This window comes from Ursus maritimus, unplaced genomic scaffold (genome assembly GCF_017311325.1).
Source record: "Ursus maritimus isolate PB19 unplaced genomic scaffold, ASM1731132v1 scaffold_2, whole genome shotgun sequence".
NCBI classification, from domain to species: Eukaryota; Metazoa; Chordata; class Mammalia; order Carnivora; family Ursidae; genus Ursus; species Ursus maritimus.
The window spans coordinates 40,586,875-40,604,392 of NW_024424452.1; the positions used below are offsets into that span (position 1 = coordinate 40,586,875).

The 17,518-nt window shown below is 53.6% G+C and overlaps 1 protein-coding gene across 3 annotated transcripts; it reads left to right on the plus strand.

Moving 5' to 3' along the window:
• The first annotated feature begins 9,068 nt into the window (after positions 1-9,068).
• Positions 9,069-17,313, plus strand: FDPS (farnesyl diphosphate synthase). Of its 3 annotated transcripts, XM_040635767.1 has the most exons (11): positions 9,094-9,196; positions 9,977-10,192; positions 10,270-10,432; positions 11,832-11,972; positions 14,812-14,892; positions 15,011-15,133; positions 15,457-15,545; positions 15,635-15,707; positions 16,354-16,431; positions 16,522-16,656; positions 17,053-17,313. In XM_040635767.1, the coding sequence occupies exons 2-11, from the start codon at positions 10,011-10,013 to the stop codon at positions 17,251-17,253; spliced, it is 1,266 nt and encodes a 421-aa protein (XP_040491701.1). In that variant the 5' UTR covers positions 9,094-9,196; positions 9,977-10,010; the 3' UTR covers positions 17,254-17,313. The 3 variants fall into 3 exon arrangements, with proteins under 3 accessions (XP_008694794.1, XP_008694795.1, XP_040491701.1); XM_008696572.2 differs by lacking the exon at positions 9,977-10,192 and having other exon boundaries at positions 9,069-9,196; XM_008696573.2 differs by lacking the exon at positions 9,977-10,192 and having other exon boundaries at positions 9,083-9,196; positions 10,291-10,432.
• The last annotated feature ends 205 nt before the right edge of the window (positions 17,314-17,518 follow it).

The window sequence follows — 17,518 nt, forward strand, 5'->3', positions numbered from 1 at the left end:
CCCCCCCCGCCCCGATTCTACCAGAAGTTTCTGCGTCTTCTCTCAGAAATAGACCATGAAGTTACAAACAATATATATCCCCCTTTTCTTGAAATACGGGAACATTTTATTTTTATTTTTATTATTTTAAAAGATTTTACTTATTTGTTTGTTTGTTTGTTTGTTTATTTGAGAGAGAGAGAGCCGAGCAGGGGGAGGGGCAGAGGGAGAAGGACAAGCAGACTCCCTGTTTCGGGGAGAGCCTGACCTGGGGCTCCATCCGAGGACCCGGAGATCATGACCTGAGCAGAAGTGAGACGCTTAAAGGACTGAGCCACCCAGGCGCCCCAATTCATTATTATTTTTTTAGTAATCTGTGTGTCCAATGTGGGGCTCAAACTCACAACCCAAAGACCAAGGGGCACATGCTGCACTGAACGAGGCCGCAGGCGCCCCGGAGGCTCCCCTTGTTATGCAGGTGGTAGCAGGGTACTGAGCAGGGCATTCTGTGCCCCCCCTCGCAGATTCTACAGCTCGGGCTCCTTGCATCAGAAGGGAGGCCTTGCTTTTGTGCACGGATTGTAATAGACTGCCTGAAATGCACTGTGGGACCTCTCACTTGCAGGGGAGGAAACTGCCCAGAGTCGGGGCCCAAGTCTCTTTTGTTTTTTTTGAAAATTGTGGTAAAATATACATAAGATGGAGCACCTGGGCGACTCAGTTGGTGGGGCGTCTGCCTTGGGCTCAGGTCGTGATCCCAGGGTCCTGGGGTCCAGCCCCACTGAGCGGGGAGCCTGCTTCCCCTTCTCCCTCTGCAGCTCTCCCTGCTTGTGCTCTCTCTCTGTCTCTGTCAAATAAATAAATAAAATCTTAATATATATATTATATATATATTAAAAACTGACCATTGAACCATTCTTAGGCGCACAATTCAGTGGCATCGAGTACCTTCACAGTGTTGGGCGACCAGCAATACTATTTCCAAAATTGTTCTCACCAACTCAAACAGAAATTCTGTCCCCATTAAACACTAACTCCCGGTTCCCATCTCGCCCAGTCCCTCGTGACTTCCATTCTACTTTCTGTGTCTATGGATTTGCTGACTCTAGGGACCTCCTAGAAGTGCAATTACTCACTGTCCTTTTGTGACTGGCTTATTTCACTCACCATGTTTCCAAGTCTCATCCATACTGTAGCCTGTCTCCAAACGTCCTTCCTTTTTGAGGCTGAATAATGCTCCATTGTATCCAGGCCACACCCTGATTATCCCTCTGTCTGGGAACGGACACCTGGTGTCGCCCCCTTTCGGCTGTGGTGAACGGTGCTGCTGTGGACAGCTGTGTGGACCCGGGGAGCCTTCCGTGAAGGCCTGCCGCACTCCGCAAAGCTCTGGGTCGCCTGTGAGGGCAGGCGGCTCCACCCTAGTGAGAAGAGGGGCGGTGGGAGAGCTTCACAAGGGAACAGGGGTCTGGAGAGGGGGGTAGAGGGTGCAAACCCAGCACGCGGCTCCACATCCCCCAATGGTCTCACCTCACGCAGAGCGCAGGCTACAGGCCTTACGAGGCCCTGCTTTTCTTCCCAGTGCCCCCTGCCCCGCATTAATCCCGTCACACTGGCTCCCATGATGTGGAAAACAGAGGCAAAAGAAAAATTATTAACTGTCCTCACTGCCCACAGCCCATCGACAAGTCCTTGGAACAGGCAGAGGGACCTTCCTCTAGGGACCCAGCGGCCTCAAGTTGAACTTTGCTAAGGGCAAAAGGCAACCTTAGCCCAACCCCCAGGACCCTATGAGGCTACTTTAACATAATAGAGCTTCCTTTGGAACCTTCCTCTATCCCTACCCCCCAAGATACCTGTTGGCAATCACCCCCAAGCTATGACCCACTGATATTCACCTGAAGGGTCTCACACTGAGTTTTTACTAAACAGCCATAAAGGACCTTTCCTAACAATAGCTCGCCCCCTCGGGGGCCTGGAAACCTTGTTTCTGAAATACCTGGGAGGCTTGTGCTCTCCCTGACCCCCTCCCGACTTGAAAGTCTATAATGGGGCACTCCTCGTGACCCTGGTGCAGCTCTTTCTGCCCAACAGTCCCGTCCCCATGCTTTAATAAAACCACCTTTTTGCACCAAAGACGTCTCAAGAATTCTTTCTTGGCTGTGGACTTCGAACCCTCATGTCTTTCCTACATCACCCATGTTTCTCAAACAAGGGAGATAAGCCTCTGCCTGAGAGGGAGCTGCTTGAACGTTCAGTCCAGGCCCCTGATGGCCACATGGCTCTCTCCCTACTTCCTGCTCACTTCTTTCCAGTGCCAAGATGAGGCCTTCTGGGACCACCCACGGACCACAGCAGGCTTCCCCGTGCTTTGCTGTCCTTCCCGCTCAGCTTTTCTACACGGGACTTGTTCCCTGTGTTCCTGGCCCACCTAGAAAGTCAGTTCCGGGAGAACAGGCATTTTGTCTCTGTTGCCCACTGGTACGTTCCTGATGCCTGGTGGGGTCAGTGAGTGACTGACTGGTGAGGGGCCCAGCTCTTGCGGCGGCCTAGCCGGCTCTGGCCTCTTTCCGGAGCTGCAGACCCTCAGATCCGGCGGCCGCCTCTCACCATTCAGCCCCTCTCTCCTGCACCTTGTACTGCGGCAGCGCCGAGCTCTTCTCCCTTCCTTACCGGCCCCCCGACCTGCCCCCCCAACTGTTTCTGCACCTCAGTGACACTGGGAGCCTCTGGCTGCCCACAGCTCACGCCAGTCAACCGAACCTGTAGATCCCAACGTTTTCCAGACCCACGCCCTCTCCGTCGTTGTAGCCGCACCTTTGCAGATGCTGTTCCCTATACCTGGGTGCCCTTCTTCGTCTTCGCGGTTCAGCAACATTCCTGTTCAATTGCTTAGGTTTCACCTGGTCTCTGGCATCATTGGGTGGGCTTCTCGTCTCCTTCAGTCCAGTCAAATGTAAGATACTCAGCAGTAGGGGCTCCTGGCTGGCTCTGTCAGTAGAACAAGTGACTTTTGATCTCGGGGTGGTGAGTTCAAGCCCCACGTTGGGTATAGAGCTTACTTAAAAAATATATAAAATAAAACAAAATACTCATCAACAGCCATTAAAACCATTAAGTTTGGCCCCGCTAAAGGTGGGGCAACCAGGCCTCAGTGCCTCCTGACACGATGCAACAGGAAGTGCATGTCTTGGAAGAATTCTGATTCTCTTGGCGCCTCCAACCCAACTGCTGGTTCCCAGGACGTACAGGGAATGGGGGGGGGGCGGTGCGTCACGCGTGGATGCCATCAGCCAGACCAAGAACACGGGCAGGTCTAGCAGCAAAAGACCCAGTTTCATCAACAATTAAATAGCGTGAAAAAAGGGGGGAAGGAGGAACTGTTTGTTTAAAAATGATTTAAGACACAGACCAACCAAATGCAGTGTGTGGACCCGAACTGGATTCTGATTTGAACAAGCCAATGGCAAAATACATTTTTGACGCAATCCAGGGAATTTGAACATGGGCCGGATATTAGATGCTATTAAGGAATTTTGTGCACTGTGTTAAAAAGAATTCCTCGACGGCTAGAGATGTGTGTAACCTCAAGTGTTTCTTGGTGTAACGATACTGCGGGCGGAGGCTTGATTTAAACTCTTCCTGCCAGGAGCAGTGTGGCTGCTGTGGGGGAAAGCAGGGTCACTCGACAGAATCAGACGGGCCCAGGGCCACCAAGCTGGGTGACAATTCCAGGAGTGTTCATTAGAATATTTCTCTCCTTGGGGCACCTGAGTGGCTCAGGTCACGATCTCGGTGTCACGCGATGGAGCCCCGAGTCGGGCTCTGCACTCAGCGGACAGCCTGCTTGGGATTCTCTCCTCCCTCTGCCCCTCCCCCCCATGCTCTCTCTCCCTCTCTCTAGAATAAATAAATAAACCTTTTTTTAAAAAAGGAATATTTCTCTACTTATGAAGATAAATCCCATCTAGGTTTCTTCTTGGGGCAGACCCTGTGCTCTCCTCTGGGAGACAAAGATATGTTCCTGTCCTGAAGAAGTTGCAGGTGATGGAGAAGACAGGTGAGGATTCAGACCTTGCTGGTGTGACCTTGCAGGGTGTGACCGGGGCGAGCTCAGGAGCCACAGGGGGACGGAAAGGGACACCTGACCGGATGAGGGGAGCCCTCCTAGAGGACTAGCCTCTGTAACAAGAGACCACAAAACACAAGCAGACATTGGCCTAATGGTCTGGGGACACGGCTGGGAGCGGGCCTGGTGTGTGCTCGCTGGAGCCTTGTTCTCAGCCACGTGAGGAAGCACAGTCAGCATCAGCCTGTGAGATGCGTATCATCTCCGTTCTAGGAGGAGAAAAATGTTGTTCAGAGAGGTTAGGTAATGAACCCCAAGTCACACAACTAATAAGATAAGAATTTATTTTTTTTTAAAGATTTTATTTATTTATTTGACAGAGATAGAGACAGCCAGCGAGAGAGGGAACACAAGCAGGGGGAGTGGGAGAGGAAGAAGCAGGCTCCCAGCGGAGGAGCCTGATGTGGGGCTCGATCCCGCAACGCAGGGATCACGCCCTGAGCCGAAGGCAGACGCCCAACCGCTGTGCTACCCAGGCGCCCCACTAATAAGGATTTAAATCAGACTTTGAACCCGGGACTGATTGCCTGCAGAAGTGTGTTCCTCCCCTGAGTACTGGAGGCTTCTTGTGACTGGGGGAGGGGATGGCTCTGAGCACTTTCCTCCCACGGACCCGGGTGTGTAGGAGGCCTTGACCTACTCTGCTGCCTGGTGTTTCCCAATGAAGATCAGGTTGGGCGTTGGGGAGCCCAGAGGCTCTCATCCTGCGTAGCCAGGCTGGGTCCACACAGTCCTGTAACAAAGGTCACTTCTAGGAGGTCCCAGGCTGGGAATGAGAAAGTAAGAGTACTTTAGTTTTCGGGGACACTGCCTCCCCCATATCAATCCTCTCTCCTTTGACCCCTCATCTCCCCATTTCCTTAACTTGGAGTTTGCAAAGGGAGTGGATTAATAATTCCTTGGATTTTTTTTTTTTAAGATTTTATTTATTTATTCGACAGAGATAGAGACAGCCAGCGAGAGAGGGAACACAAGCAGGGGGAGTGGGAGAGGAAGAAGCAGGCTCCCAGCGGAGGAGCCTGATGTGGGGCTCGATCCCAGAACCTTGGAATCACGCCCTGAGCTGAAGGCAGACGCTTAACGACTGCGCCACCCAGGCGCCCCAGTAATTCCTTGGATTTAAGCGGACTTCAATATTTATGAAGACTTTCCCCCCACTTTGCCGCTTTTGACCCTTGACTCAGCTCTGTAAATTAGACAGGGTGCACATTTATTCTTTGATTCATTCAAAGTACACCTAGGTCCCCTAAAATGCGGTGGTGTCCTCAGTTTTCAGCTTCAGAGCCCGCTCAGAGAGGCCACGCTGCTCGCGACGTTTTCACCCAGCTGGTCAGGGTGCAGCCAAGGCTGGAACCCAGGCTGCACTTAGGGCAGGGAGTTCCACTTCGGCAGGACCGGCCTGGAAGCAGCCTCCCTTCCCAGCCGGTTTTAATCGCTCTTCCCCCTGAGGGTGAGCTAGCTGTACTTGCCTCCCATCGGGCCACACAGGATAAGCCAATGGCTATTAGATCTGCTAGAAGCTCTCCTCCTAGAGTTCTCACTCCGCCTTAGACCCATTCCCCAGTAAGCCGTGCTCCTTCCAGAAGCACCTTCCCCCAGCCTTCACAGGCCAAGGCAGCATCCTCCTCCTTCCTGAAAACATCACTTCTCTCAGGACTGCTTTGGGCTTCCTGCCACTCCTTTGCCTGTCTCTCATCCGTATCCACGGCCTTTGTTCATTCCTCCCCCACCCTTGCCTCACTCCCAGCCCAGTCACCTGGTGCCGGGACCCAGGGCGGCCTGGGTGGAGAGGCAGCCAGAGAAGGAGGCCGTGGGCCTGGGGGAGGAATCCACAGGCTCCTGGGAGGGTAGATGTGCAGGCTTACCAGCTGAAGAACTAGATTCGGGGTGTGGCTGGGTGTGACCCGGGTTGCAATTTACTGTGTGTAATGACATTTTCCTGGACCTGCCTCTAGTTCTCCAGGGAAGCACCTGATTTTTGGGGTTTTGTTTTGTCTTTTTAATTGTGGTAAAACATGTGTAACATTAAATTGACCATTTTAGCCGCTTTTACATGTACTTCTAACCACTCTGAGTGGTTCACATCATCGTGCAACCGTCACCACCATCGATTTCTAGAACTTCTAAAATCTTCTCAAATGGAAACTCTATACCCATTAAATACTAACTCCCCATTCCTTCCTCCCCCAGCCCCTGGCACCCACCATTCAACTTTGGCCTCTATGAATTCGACTCCTGTAGGGACCTCACGTCAGTGGCATTGCACGGTATTTGTTCTTTTGTGTCTGCCCAAATTCACGTAGCATCATGCTTCAAGTTTCATCCATGTGGTAGGGTGTGTCAGAATTTCCTTCCTTAATTTTAGGGCTGAAAAATACCCCATTTTACGTTTATACCGTATTTTGTTTATCCATTCATTGGTGGATGGACGCTTGGGTTGTTTCCACCTTTTGGCTGTTGTGAATAACGCTACAATGAACCTTAGCTACAAGTATTTTGTGTGGGTGTCTGATTTCAGTGCTTTGGGGTCTATACCTAGGAGCAGGGTTGCTAGGTCATATGGCAATTCTACATTTTATATTTGGAGGAACAGCCCAGTTGTTGTCCACAGCAGGCGTACCATTTTACATTCCCAGCAGCAATGCCAGGGGGTTCCAGTTTCTCCATATACTCACCAACATTTATTATTTTCAGTTTTTAAAAATCTGTTTGTTTTTACTGTAACCATTTGAAGAAGTGTAAAGTGGTATCTCCTGGTGGTTCTGACTCGCGTTTCCCTAATGACTGATGATAATGGGCATCTTTTCTTGTGCTTATTGGCCATTCGTATATTTTCTTTGGAGAAATGTTTACTCAAGTCCTTTGCCCATTTTCTAATTAGGTTGTTTGTATTTTTGTTGTTATTATAGGAGTTCTGGATATCAAACCTTTATCAGATGTATGGTTTGGGAATATTTTCTTTCATTCTGTATACTTTTTTTTTTTTAAAGATTTTATTTACTTATTTGACAGAGAGACACAGAGAGAGCAAACATGAGCAGGGGGAGAGGCAGAGGGAGAAGGAGAAGCTCAAACCCAGGACCCTGGGATCATGACTGGAGATGAAGCCAGATGCTTAATGGACTGAGCCACCCAGGAGCCCCTAAAAATAAAAAATCTTAAAAAAGAATCTACCATTAAATACAAGGTATGAAGGCTTATCCCTATGTTTTCTTCTAAGATTTTTTTTTATGGTTTTAGCTTTTATATTTGGGTTTTAATCCATTTTGAGTTAATTTTTGAGTATGGTGTGAGGTAGGGGTCCGACTTCATTCTTTTGCACGAGGAAAGATAATTGTGTTTACCTAGTGTGATTTGCTGAAGAGACTGTCCTTTCCTCATTTAGTGGACTTGGTACCTTTGTAAAAAGCCTATTGGTCGCAGATGTATGAGTTTATTTATGGACTCTGAATTCTGTTTCGTTGGTCAATATGTCTGTGCTTAGCCAGGACCACATCATTTTGATTATCAGAGCCATGTAGTAAATTTTGAAATTGGGAAGTGTGAGTCTTTTAATGTTGGTTTTTTTTTTTTTTAAGATTTTATTTATTTATTTGACAGAGAGAGAGAGACACAGCCAGCGAGAGGGAACACAAGCAGGGGGAGTGGGAGAGGAAGAAGCACGCTCCCAGTGGAGGAGACTGATGTGGGGCTGGATCCCGGAACGCTGGGATCACACCCTGAGCCGAAGGCAGACGCTTAAGGACTGAGCCACCCAGGCACCCCTCAACGTTGTTCTTTATCAAGATTATTTTAGCCATCCAGGGTCCCTTGTAATTCCATATGCATTTGCAGATTGGCTTTGCCATAGCTGCCAAAAAAAAAAAAAAATTTTGTTGGAATTTTGATAGGGATTGTGTTGAATCTGTAGGTTGCTTTGGGACATCTTAACAATATTAAGTCTTTCTATCCAGTAATACGGGTATTTTTCATTTATTTAGGTCTCCTTTAATTTTTTTTCAGCAATGTTTTATCGTTTTCAATGTACAAGTTGGTTAAATTTTATTTTTAAGTATTTCATTATTTTGATGCTATTGTAAATTGAATTGGTTTCTTCATTTCCTTTTTGAGACTGTTCATTGCAGGTGTGCAGAAGCTCGACTGATTTTTGCATATTGTTTTCGTACCCTGCAACTTTGCTGAGTTTATTAGTTCCGGTAGCTTTCTTGTGGATGTTTCGTATTTAGGATCATATCACCTCGGAAATGTATTTTTACTACTTTTTCAACTTGGCTGTTTTTTAAATTTCTTTTTCTTGTCTAACAGCTCTAGTACTTCAGTACGACGCTGAATAGCAGTGGTGAAAGTGGATATCCTTGCGCAGCGGTTTCTGTTCCTTAATGACAAAACCTATCTGTAACCTAGGTGGTTTGGAATTTCGGGCTGCTTTTAAGTGGGTGGAGTAACCGGGATTTGCGAGGGTTGGTGGAGAGAGAGCCAACAAGGTAAAGCCATGGCGCCCTGGTACGCCGTGCGCAGGGGTGAGGCTTCTGGTTTCTGCTCTCTGTCTTGTTTCTTGAGCCCTTGCAGCACTTTGTGTACGTTGTCTCACGGCGTTATCCTCGTTGAACAGATGAGGAGACAGTGAACGGAGGCTCGGGGAATTGGAGAACCCATAAGTGGCAAAGCCGGTCCTGGGGAATTTTATACTCCACCCAGCTCCCCACCGACATACAGATAACTACCGAGTGTAGTACAGGGGGCAGCTGGGAGCCAGAGCAGGCTTCTTCCTCCCACCTCCAGCATCAGCCCAGACTCGCTCCTCCGGCCTTGGGAGCAGCCCTTCCATTGGTTGCTCGACACAGGGCCCCATGCTCACACGAGGGGAGGCAGCCAATCAGCGCGGCTCGTCTCCGCCCAGCCTGCCCGCGCTAGATGGCGTCGTCCTGTCCCTCCCGCGGCATGCCGGGAATTGTAGTCTGATGAGGCCTTTCTGCCTGGAGGGACGGGAGCTCGGGAACTACCAGACCCAGAGGGCCGTGCGCCGAGCGGAGCGGCTATCTGGAGTTCCGCGCTAAGACTGGCCTAAGAGCCGGCATCCAGGAGCAGGTGAGAGAGGTCTCCGGCTGGGACTGGGGCCGCAGTGCGAGGCTCAGCCTCACTCCCGTGGTAGTGGTGCGGGCGCACAGGAGGCCCCCCGTGTTGGGGGCCGGTGGGCCCGACCGGCTGGTCTTCTGGCTGTGTGCGCCCACAGCTTCTCTGGCCACCCCGTGTTGCTCCGAGGCTGGCCGTGCGGTCCCAGCGCTGCCTGTGAGGCTCGGGACGCCCAGTCCCAGAGCCCGGGACCTCGTGTCTGTGGTCCCCCGGGTTCTGGCGCAGTTCTCCTCTTGGGGTATCCCCGAGCCTGCACAGCCCTTTCCCCGCCTATCAGGGGAGACCTGGGTTCTAGATTTGGCGCTGCCACTGACCACGTATCTTCCTGCCTCCTAGAGTCACAGTTGGCCCTCCACAAAATAGGGCGCTTTGAGGGTCCTCCCAGGCCCTAGTCCTCAGGTACTTTAGTTTGGACTCTTCCAGCTGCGCTCCGGGACTTGGGGGGAGAAGCCAAGAGAGTAGCGATTCCAGAGGCTCCCTGCAGGAGTTGACGGTGGGGGGGATAAAGTTGGGTGGCATTGAGTTAGTTATTTTAAGTGCGCACTTGTGTTAAGTGCAACCCGTTGACTTTCGGTCAGCCAGCCATACTTTTTGTTCCTTGCATTTCCTTCTTTGTGGAAATGCCCTCAGGCTCAGCTCTGAAGAGAGGGCATTCTGGGCCCAGAAGTAAAAGGGTGGTGGGGGTGACCTGGGGAGCCGCCACCGTGCATCTGCCTTTGGTGCTTGCCCCTGCAGGGAGTGCTCGGTGCCCCCTCCCTATGCCACCCCCATGATGCCCCTGTCCCGCTGGCTGAGATCTGTGGGGGTCTTCTTGCTGCCAGCCCCCTGCTGGGCGCCCCAGGAGAGGTGGCTGGGTCCCCTACGGCGGCCCTCCCTGGTGCACGGGTGCCCAGTCCTGGGGGCCTGGCACAGTACCCGCTGCTGGTGCCAAGCGTGGACAGAGGAGCCTCGGTGAGTGTGGTGGGGGTGAGGGGCCTTGGGGAGGGGAGCAGCTGCTCAGGTTTCTGACTTGGCCTTCCTTTCCTCAGAGCACTTTACTCCTCCCTCAGAATGAATGGAGACCAGAAATTGGACCCTTATGACCAAGCAAAGCAGGATTTCATTCAGCACTTCTCCCAGATTGTCAAGGTGCTGACCGAGGATGGTGTGGGTCACCCGGAGACGGGAGATGCCATTGCCCGGCTCAAGGAGGTGAAGGATTGCTGACTTCAGAGACTGACTCTTAGGTCCATTCTATATATGTGTGGGATCCAGCTGTGGCTTTTGGGTGACCTGTGACACCGGGGTGGGAGGAGGGGCAGGCTTTTACCTGAGTGACTCTGGTCTTCTCTGGAGGGGGCAGGGATACTTAACTCTCTGGAGGGGGCAGGGATACTTAACTCAGCCCATCAATCCTGCTTCGTATATGGGGTGGTGGCCCCTGGCGGTGAAGGCCTAAAACCTGCTAAGTCTTTGATTTTGTTGAGAAAGGGAATTAGGTGTCCAGAAGTCCTAAGGTGCTACTTTGTCAGGGACCTGGGAGGACGGCATCATCAGAAACTCTCCTCCAGGGGCACCTGGGTGGCTCCGTTTGGTTAAGCTTCTGGCTCTTGGTTTCGGCTCAGGTTGTGATTTCATGGGTCATGAGATCAAGTCCCATGACGGGCTCTGCACTCAGTGTGGAGTCTGCTTAAGACTTTGTCTCCCTCTCCCTCTGCCCTTCCCTGCTAAAATAATAAATAATTCAAAAAGAGAAGAAAAGAAACCTCTGCTCCAGGGCAGGAAATGTGGCTGGGATATTTGAGTTGCCTAATTTTTTAAATTCTTTTGGGGTAACTAGTAATTCTTTTTACAAATGCTGTCTCGTTTTTCTGAGGAGAGCCAAGGAAAAGGTTTGCCTACACTGGGATGGAGATTAAAAGGGAGGTTTTCCCAGTGCATTAGAGCTGGTGGATGGCCGGGCAGCAGAAGGCAAAAGGAGAGCTCCCAGTAGGAGGGGATACCACCGGGTCCCCTCCTGAGCTCTCTTATGGCCAACTTTGGGGGCCTCATCTTTCATACAGTGAGAGAGGCTTTTCCTTTGCAGGCGGTTTGAACCGTGGGTGGGAGGAGGTGGCTGGGAAGTCTAGGAGAGGTGGCGTTGGGGCTGGAACCTGGGAAGGAGCCAGCCATTCCCATGGCACGTACAGAGTTTTCCCTGGGTTCAAGCCCCGTTGTGGGCTTGGGAGCAGATCTTAATGTGCAGTGTGGAGCCTTTAAATTTTCTGAGGAATGGGACGCCTCCTGGCTCAGTCAGTAGAGCGTGTGACTCTTGATCTCAGGGTCATGAGTTCAAGCCCAGTGTTGGGCATGGAGCCTACTTAAAAGAAAAAAAAAAAAAGGTACTGAGGAAAACCATGCAGAGAGAGCCTGGGGATGGGGGACTCTTCCAGCGGTGCTCCAGGATTTGGGGGAAGAAGCCAAGGGTCGCAATTCCAGAGGCTCTGGGAGGAGGAGTGGGGCCTGAGGGGTTAAAGTCCAGTCCGGGTTGGAAGCGGGAGAGGGCAGGGCGAAACCTTAGAGTAGGCACTCTGCGGAACCTGGTGCCCTGTCCCTCTTTCCTTGCCCCCAGGTCTTGGAGTACAATGCTGTTGGGGGCAAGTACCAGCGGGGTTTGACGGTGCTGATAGCATTTCAGGAGCTGGTGGAGCCAAGGAAGCAGGATGCTGATAGTGTGCGGCGGGCCCTGACTGTGGGCTGGTGTGTGGAGCTGGTAAGAGGGGGGAAAGGCAGGAGAAGCAGAGGTTTTACAGGGTGGGGGTGTTCTGAGGGGGGGAGGGATGAGCTTGAAATGAATTTCTCCGTGTGTTTCTGTGCATTAGCAGTGACTGGGACAGCGATTTCCGCTGAGGGTTAACAAACGTGGGGACTTCCTTGCCCCCAGGTGTGTCTTTAATCTACAGACTAAGCTGGGAGCCCGGCCTTGGGGCTGGGCCAGCTCTTTCCTCTGCGCAGAGGGTACCCATCAAAGGGCATAGTTCTTCCAGAGGATTATTCTAAAGCAGAGATTGAAAACTTGTAGCCCACCCTAAACTTAAGAAAGAAGAGATGTCACATAAAAACCCAGATTTCTAGCATCACTTGGAAAATTGCTAGATCTGCGCCCAGGGTCCCACGCAGCATCAACTGGCTGATGTTGAATCATAGCTACAAACCCAAGGCCGGGGGGAGGGGGGGTGCTCCTGTGTGGCTCTGTCTCTCTGTGCTTTGCTCCAGTCCCCATGTGTCCTTGTCTCTGTACCCAGCTCAGTTGCCCCTTTTAAAGGGGTATGGTTTCCTGGCCTAGCCTAAAGGCTTCTCTAGTGACAAGGAGACTGGATTCCAGGAGGGGAGCCAGGCCCCGAGGAGGGTGGCAGTGAGCTCAGAAGGGAAGACGCTTGGGACCTGGCCTGTGAAAGGAGGAGCTGCCTCAGGGGAGGGTGTGAGGTGCCTGGTAGAACTCTCTGGCCTGGGGGTATTGGAAATTGCCTCCAAGGAGGTAAAGGGACAGTGGCATCACTGAGGGGCAGGCCCTGGGGGGCCGGGGGGCCTATCCACACAGATGCCAGGCAAGGCCGGGAGGCAGGGAGGCCGGGAGGCCGGGAGGATCCGGGCAGAGCAGAGGAGCGGAGCTATGGGGCCAGGGTGGGTCACGTAGTAGAACGAAGCGTCCTGAGTTACTGCTGCCCCGTGGGTTCACTGGGGAGTGTTGGGTTTTTTTTTAAACCCGGCTGCAATGCTGGCACTTCCCCGAGATGCCTTTTGAGCTGTCCACCATTGTTTTTACTTGGGTGACTTTTGTTACAATTTCCGCTTTTATCTTTCTCCTCCTGCCTCGTGTCCTTCGTCTTATTGTCTATTTCAGCATTTACCTCCTAAGAACAAGGACATTTCCCTGCATAACCACAGTGCCATTGTCACATCTGTCTTAGTCATTTGGGCTGCTACAACCAGCAGCACACCGGGTAGCTTACAAAGCACAGACATGTATTTCAGATTTCTGGAAGCTGGAGGTTGAAGATGGAGGCCCCAGCACAAACGGGGGCCTCTTCTGGGTCAGCAGCGCCTTCCCGCCACGGCCCCTTGTGGTGGAAGGGGGCCGGGTTCCCAGAGGCCCCACCGCCTGATACCATCAGCTTTGATGGTTAGGAATTCAACATATGCATTTGGGGGGACACATTCTGACCATAGCAACAGTAATATTATCTAATGTATATTCCATATTTAAATATTCCTAATTCTCCCCAAAATGTCCGTTCAAAGTTGGTTCTGTTTCGTTTTGTTTTGAAACATCTCGGATCCAACCGAGTAATGTGTTTGGTGGTTCTTCTTCAGTCTTTAATCTTTAGAATAGTCCCTGCACCACAGGTGACCAATACTGTGGACACATTTCTCATGTAGGTGAGCTGGGTGGGACTCTCGCACTGGTGAGTTCCCCTGAGAAACAGACAGTGCATGGGGTTAGGAATCCCTGCCGTGGGGTAGAGCAGGGGGGAGGGGGCGCCGTGAAATGATGCCCTTTGGGGACCTTCTTGGTTGGGTGATGTTGGTCCAAAGTGGGTGGGAGAGGCACTGGCTTTAAGCCAGCACTCTGTAAATAAAACATGGCTCCCGTGTGGAACGGCCAGACCCTGCCCCAGCGTGTGGTCCGAGGTACAGGTGCAGATGGGCGCCTCCGTCCCCAAGGGTTCACTCGGGACAAAAGCAGCGACTGCCGCAGTCCTTTCTGCGCTGCGCTCGCCAGAGCCGGGGCGGGTGGTGCCGGGTGCCGCAAGCGAGGCAGACCCACGAGCCCACACGCACAGGCCAGGGCGGAGTGAGGGTCTAGAACCGCGCCCCGAAAAGCTGTCTTTAAGGGCTCAGAAGGTGTAGCCTGAGTACAGGAAGTCTCATGGGGGGGGGGCGTGACGGCGTCTGATATTCATTAGACGGGCGTTCAGGACGCGCCTGCTCTGGGGCGAGCGCTGGGAATGCCAGGACTGGACAGCCTGCCGGGAAGACCAGCACATTCTGGGACCCCGAGGTAGGTTAGCACCTGGAAGAGAGGCCCTCGGCTGACACTGGCGTGGTTACACGTGTAACACCCGTGGGTGGAAGTCCCCGAGTCAGACTGCACTTCTGTCCCCCTAAATGAGCTCCCTGAGGTGAGGCTTTGTCCTGGTACTGGCGTGTGTAAGCGGAGTACCTGGGGCGACACAGAACAGCCTCCTTTCACTGCAGAGTCTCGTAAAGTCACACTGCAGGCAGACGTCTAAAGCTTTCACTCGAGTTCTGGGCAAAAGAAGAGGATGTGATGCTTTATCGCCTCCCTGATACCAGGATTGTCTAGGCCTGCTTGTCAGGAGATGTCCGAGATCTGCCGGGGTGTCTCGTGTTATCGGTGGGAAGCCTGAACCAGCGAGGTCATACAACTTCCCCAAGTCCCACAGCACAGAATGGAAGTCCTCGGTCTCCCCGGCCTGACCTTCCGTCCTAGCTCAGTGGTTTCGCAACGGTGGCAGCTCTGTTTCTGGCTGAAGGAGCGCCAGTGAGGAGTCCCGGGGGTCTGATTCCACTCTGCCTTCTCCTCCCAGCTCCAGGCTTTCCTCCTGGTGTCCGATGACATCATGGATTCGTCCCTCACCCGACGCGGGCAGCTCTGCTGGTACCAGAAGGTATAGTGGAGAGCAGGTAGCGGTGGGCATGGGACAGGCCTCGGGGAGGTGGTGACACAGAGCGTACGGAGCTGTGCGGGATGGCCGGAGACTGACTGTTCTTCTCTGTTCCTGCCAGCCAGGTATCGGTTTGGACGCCATCAATGATGCCCTGCTTCTGGAAGCCTGTATCTACCGCCTGCTGAAGCTGTACTGCCGGGAGCAGCCCTATTACCTGAACCTGATCGAGCTTTTCCTGCAGGTGCGCTGCAGGCCGGGGCTCGGCGCCAGAGTCCGTCTGCGGTCGGTGCGGCCTCTGTGGTCAGGGCCCGGGAGATAGCTGGGTTTGCCTGGAAGGGAATGAAGTGAGGGAAGGTGGTGGCAGAAAGGGCTTCTCCGCCTCTTTGAGATGGAAGCAGGGGTGAGAGAGCACTGTGTCTGTGTGCGTGTGGGCCTTGGGATTTGGGGCCCTCCGCGTCTGGCTGCCTTTCTCACCGCCCATGGTGTGGGATGTGGGGCCCTGGATTTCAGGGTTTCCTAGCCCCAGAGAAAGCCCAGCTGATGGGCCATCTTCCTCCTCCTTAGAGTTCGTACCAGACTGAGATCGGACAGACCCTGGACCTCATCACAGGCCCCCAGGGCGGTGTGGATCTCGACAGATTCACTGAAAAGAGGTGAGGGACAGGGGGAGCCATCTGGACAGTGAGGGAAGGCTCTGCTGGGCACTGCCCTTCTGAGGACTTTACCTTCTCCCCCTACTCAGGTACAAATCTATTGTCAAGTACAAGACAGCTTTCTACTCGTTCTATCTTCCTGTGGCTGCTGCCATGTATATGGTGAGTGAGCCTCCCGCCCCTTGCTGCCCACTGATGGGGCTGTTGGACAGAGGGCACAAAGCGGACAACTTTGGACAATCCGGTGTCCCCACTGAGTGGCCTGTGACCCTGGGCAAGTTACTTAAGTGGTCTGAGGGTGTCTTCTTAGCTGTACGATGAAGTCCCCTCCCCAGGATTTCTGTGAAGATGAACGGAGGCAAGGGGTACGCAAGTGGCTGGCCCATCTCGCGGGAGTACTACGCCCTCCCTCCGGGTCTGTATGGGGGGGGGGGTTCACAGTGCGAGGAGGAAGACCAGGTCCAAAGGCAGGAGGTGGGATTCCCTGCCCGCTCTGACCTCGCTTCTTCAAGTTGCCCTTTCATCTGGGAAGAAGCTGAGGAGCAGAAGGACTGGGAAGAGTGAGTCAGGGGCTGGTCACGTGCTGGCCTCCAGAGCTGACCCGTCCCTGCTGGCATGCACCGAGGGCCTCGCTGAAAGAGGTGGGCTACAGGTCGGACCACCGAGACGTCCTGGAGCCTGGAAGCCAGGGATGTCTGAACTGAGAGGGGAGAGGATTTGGGCGCTGCGTCGGGGCGCCCTGGGAGATGCAGCAAGGAAAGTGAAGGCACCCGTGGTGTTTGGCTTATTGATGCCCTTTTCCCTGTAGGCGGGCATTGACGGGGAGAAAGAGCATGCCAATGCCAAGAAGATCCTGCTGGAGATGGGGGAGTTCTTTCAGATTCAGGTAGGAAGGCCCGGGCAGGGAGCAGGCCACACCTGGTCTAGGGCCCCGTCGTGGGGCCTCTTCATTTGTCCTTCTCTGCCCCCTGCCCAGGATGATTACCTTGATCTCTTTGGGGACCCCAGCGTGACGGGCAAGATCGGCACAGACATCCAGGACAACAAATGCAGCTGGTTGGTGGTGCAGTGTCTGCAGCGGGCGTCCCCAGAGCAGCGCCAGCTCCTTCAGGTGCTTGGGAGCCCACGGATCCCCGAGCTCCCAGGAAAGGGGACAGAGCAAGGATTAAGGGGGGGGCGACCGTGCACCCCAGGGGACGTTTGGCGACAACATCAGCAGACATTTTCTGTCCCGTGCTACAGGCTTCTCTAGTGGGTAGAGGCCAGGAAGGCCGCCAGACACCCTCCGATGCCAGCAACAGCTTCCCCGAGTTAGCCAGCTCCGGGAGTCAGTAGTGCCCAGGTAGAGGAAACTGAGGCCTGAGCCGGCATGCGAGCAGAATGGCAGGGAGAGGGAAGTTCAGGACCGTAGGCGCTCCAGGACCCTTGACATTGGAGGCTGGAAGGGGTGGACGAGGGGCGTGCTGGGGAGGGCTGAGCCCATTTCCCTGCCTCCCACCCCCTCCAGGAGAATTATGGGCAGAAGGAGGCGGAGAACGTGGCCCGGGTGAAGGCGCTGTACGAGGAGCTCAACCTGCCCGCTGTGTTCACGCAGTATGAGGAGGACAGCTACGGCCACCTTATGGGCCTCATCGAGCAGTACGCGTCGCCCCTGCCCCCGGCCATCTTCCTGGGGCTGGCGCACAAGATCTACAAGAGGAAAAAGTGACCTAGAGACTGCGCGGGCGGGAGGGGCGGGCTCGCAACTTTCAATAAATTGTCGAAGCTTTTCGGTCTGTGCCTGCTTGTGCTAGCGCCGCCCGCCGCGGGCGGGGTTGGGGGTGGCCGCGCGGAAGCCGGGACCAGGGGCTTGCCTGCAGGACCCCTCGGCACGGAAAGCTGCGCGCCGGCCTAGGTGGGTGACACACGCACGACGTCAAGCGGTGGGGGCTGGGCCCGGGCCCCGCCCCGCCCCTGCGTGAAGGGGCGCGGCT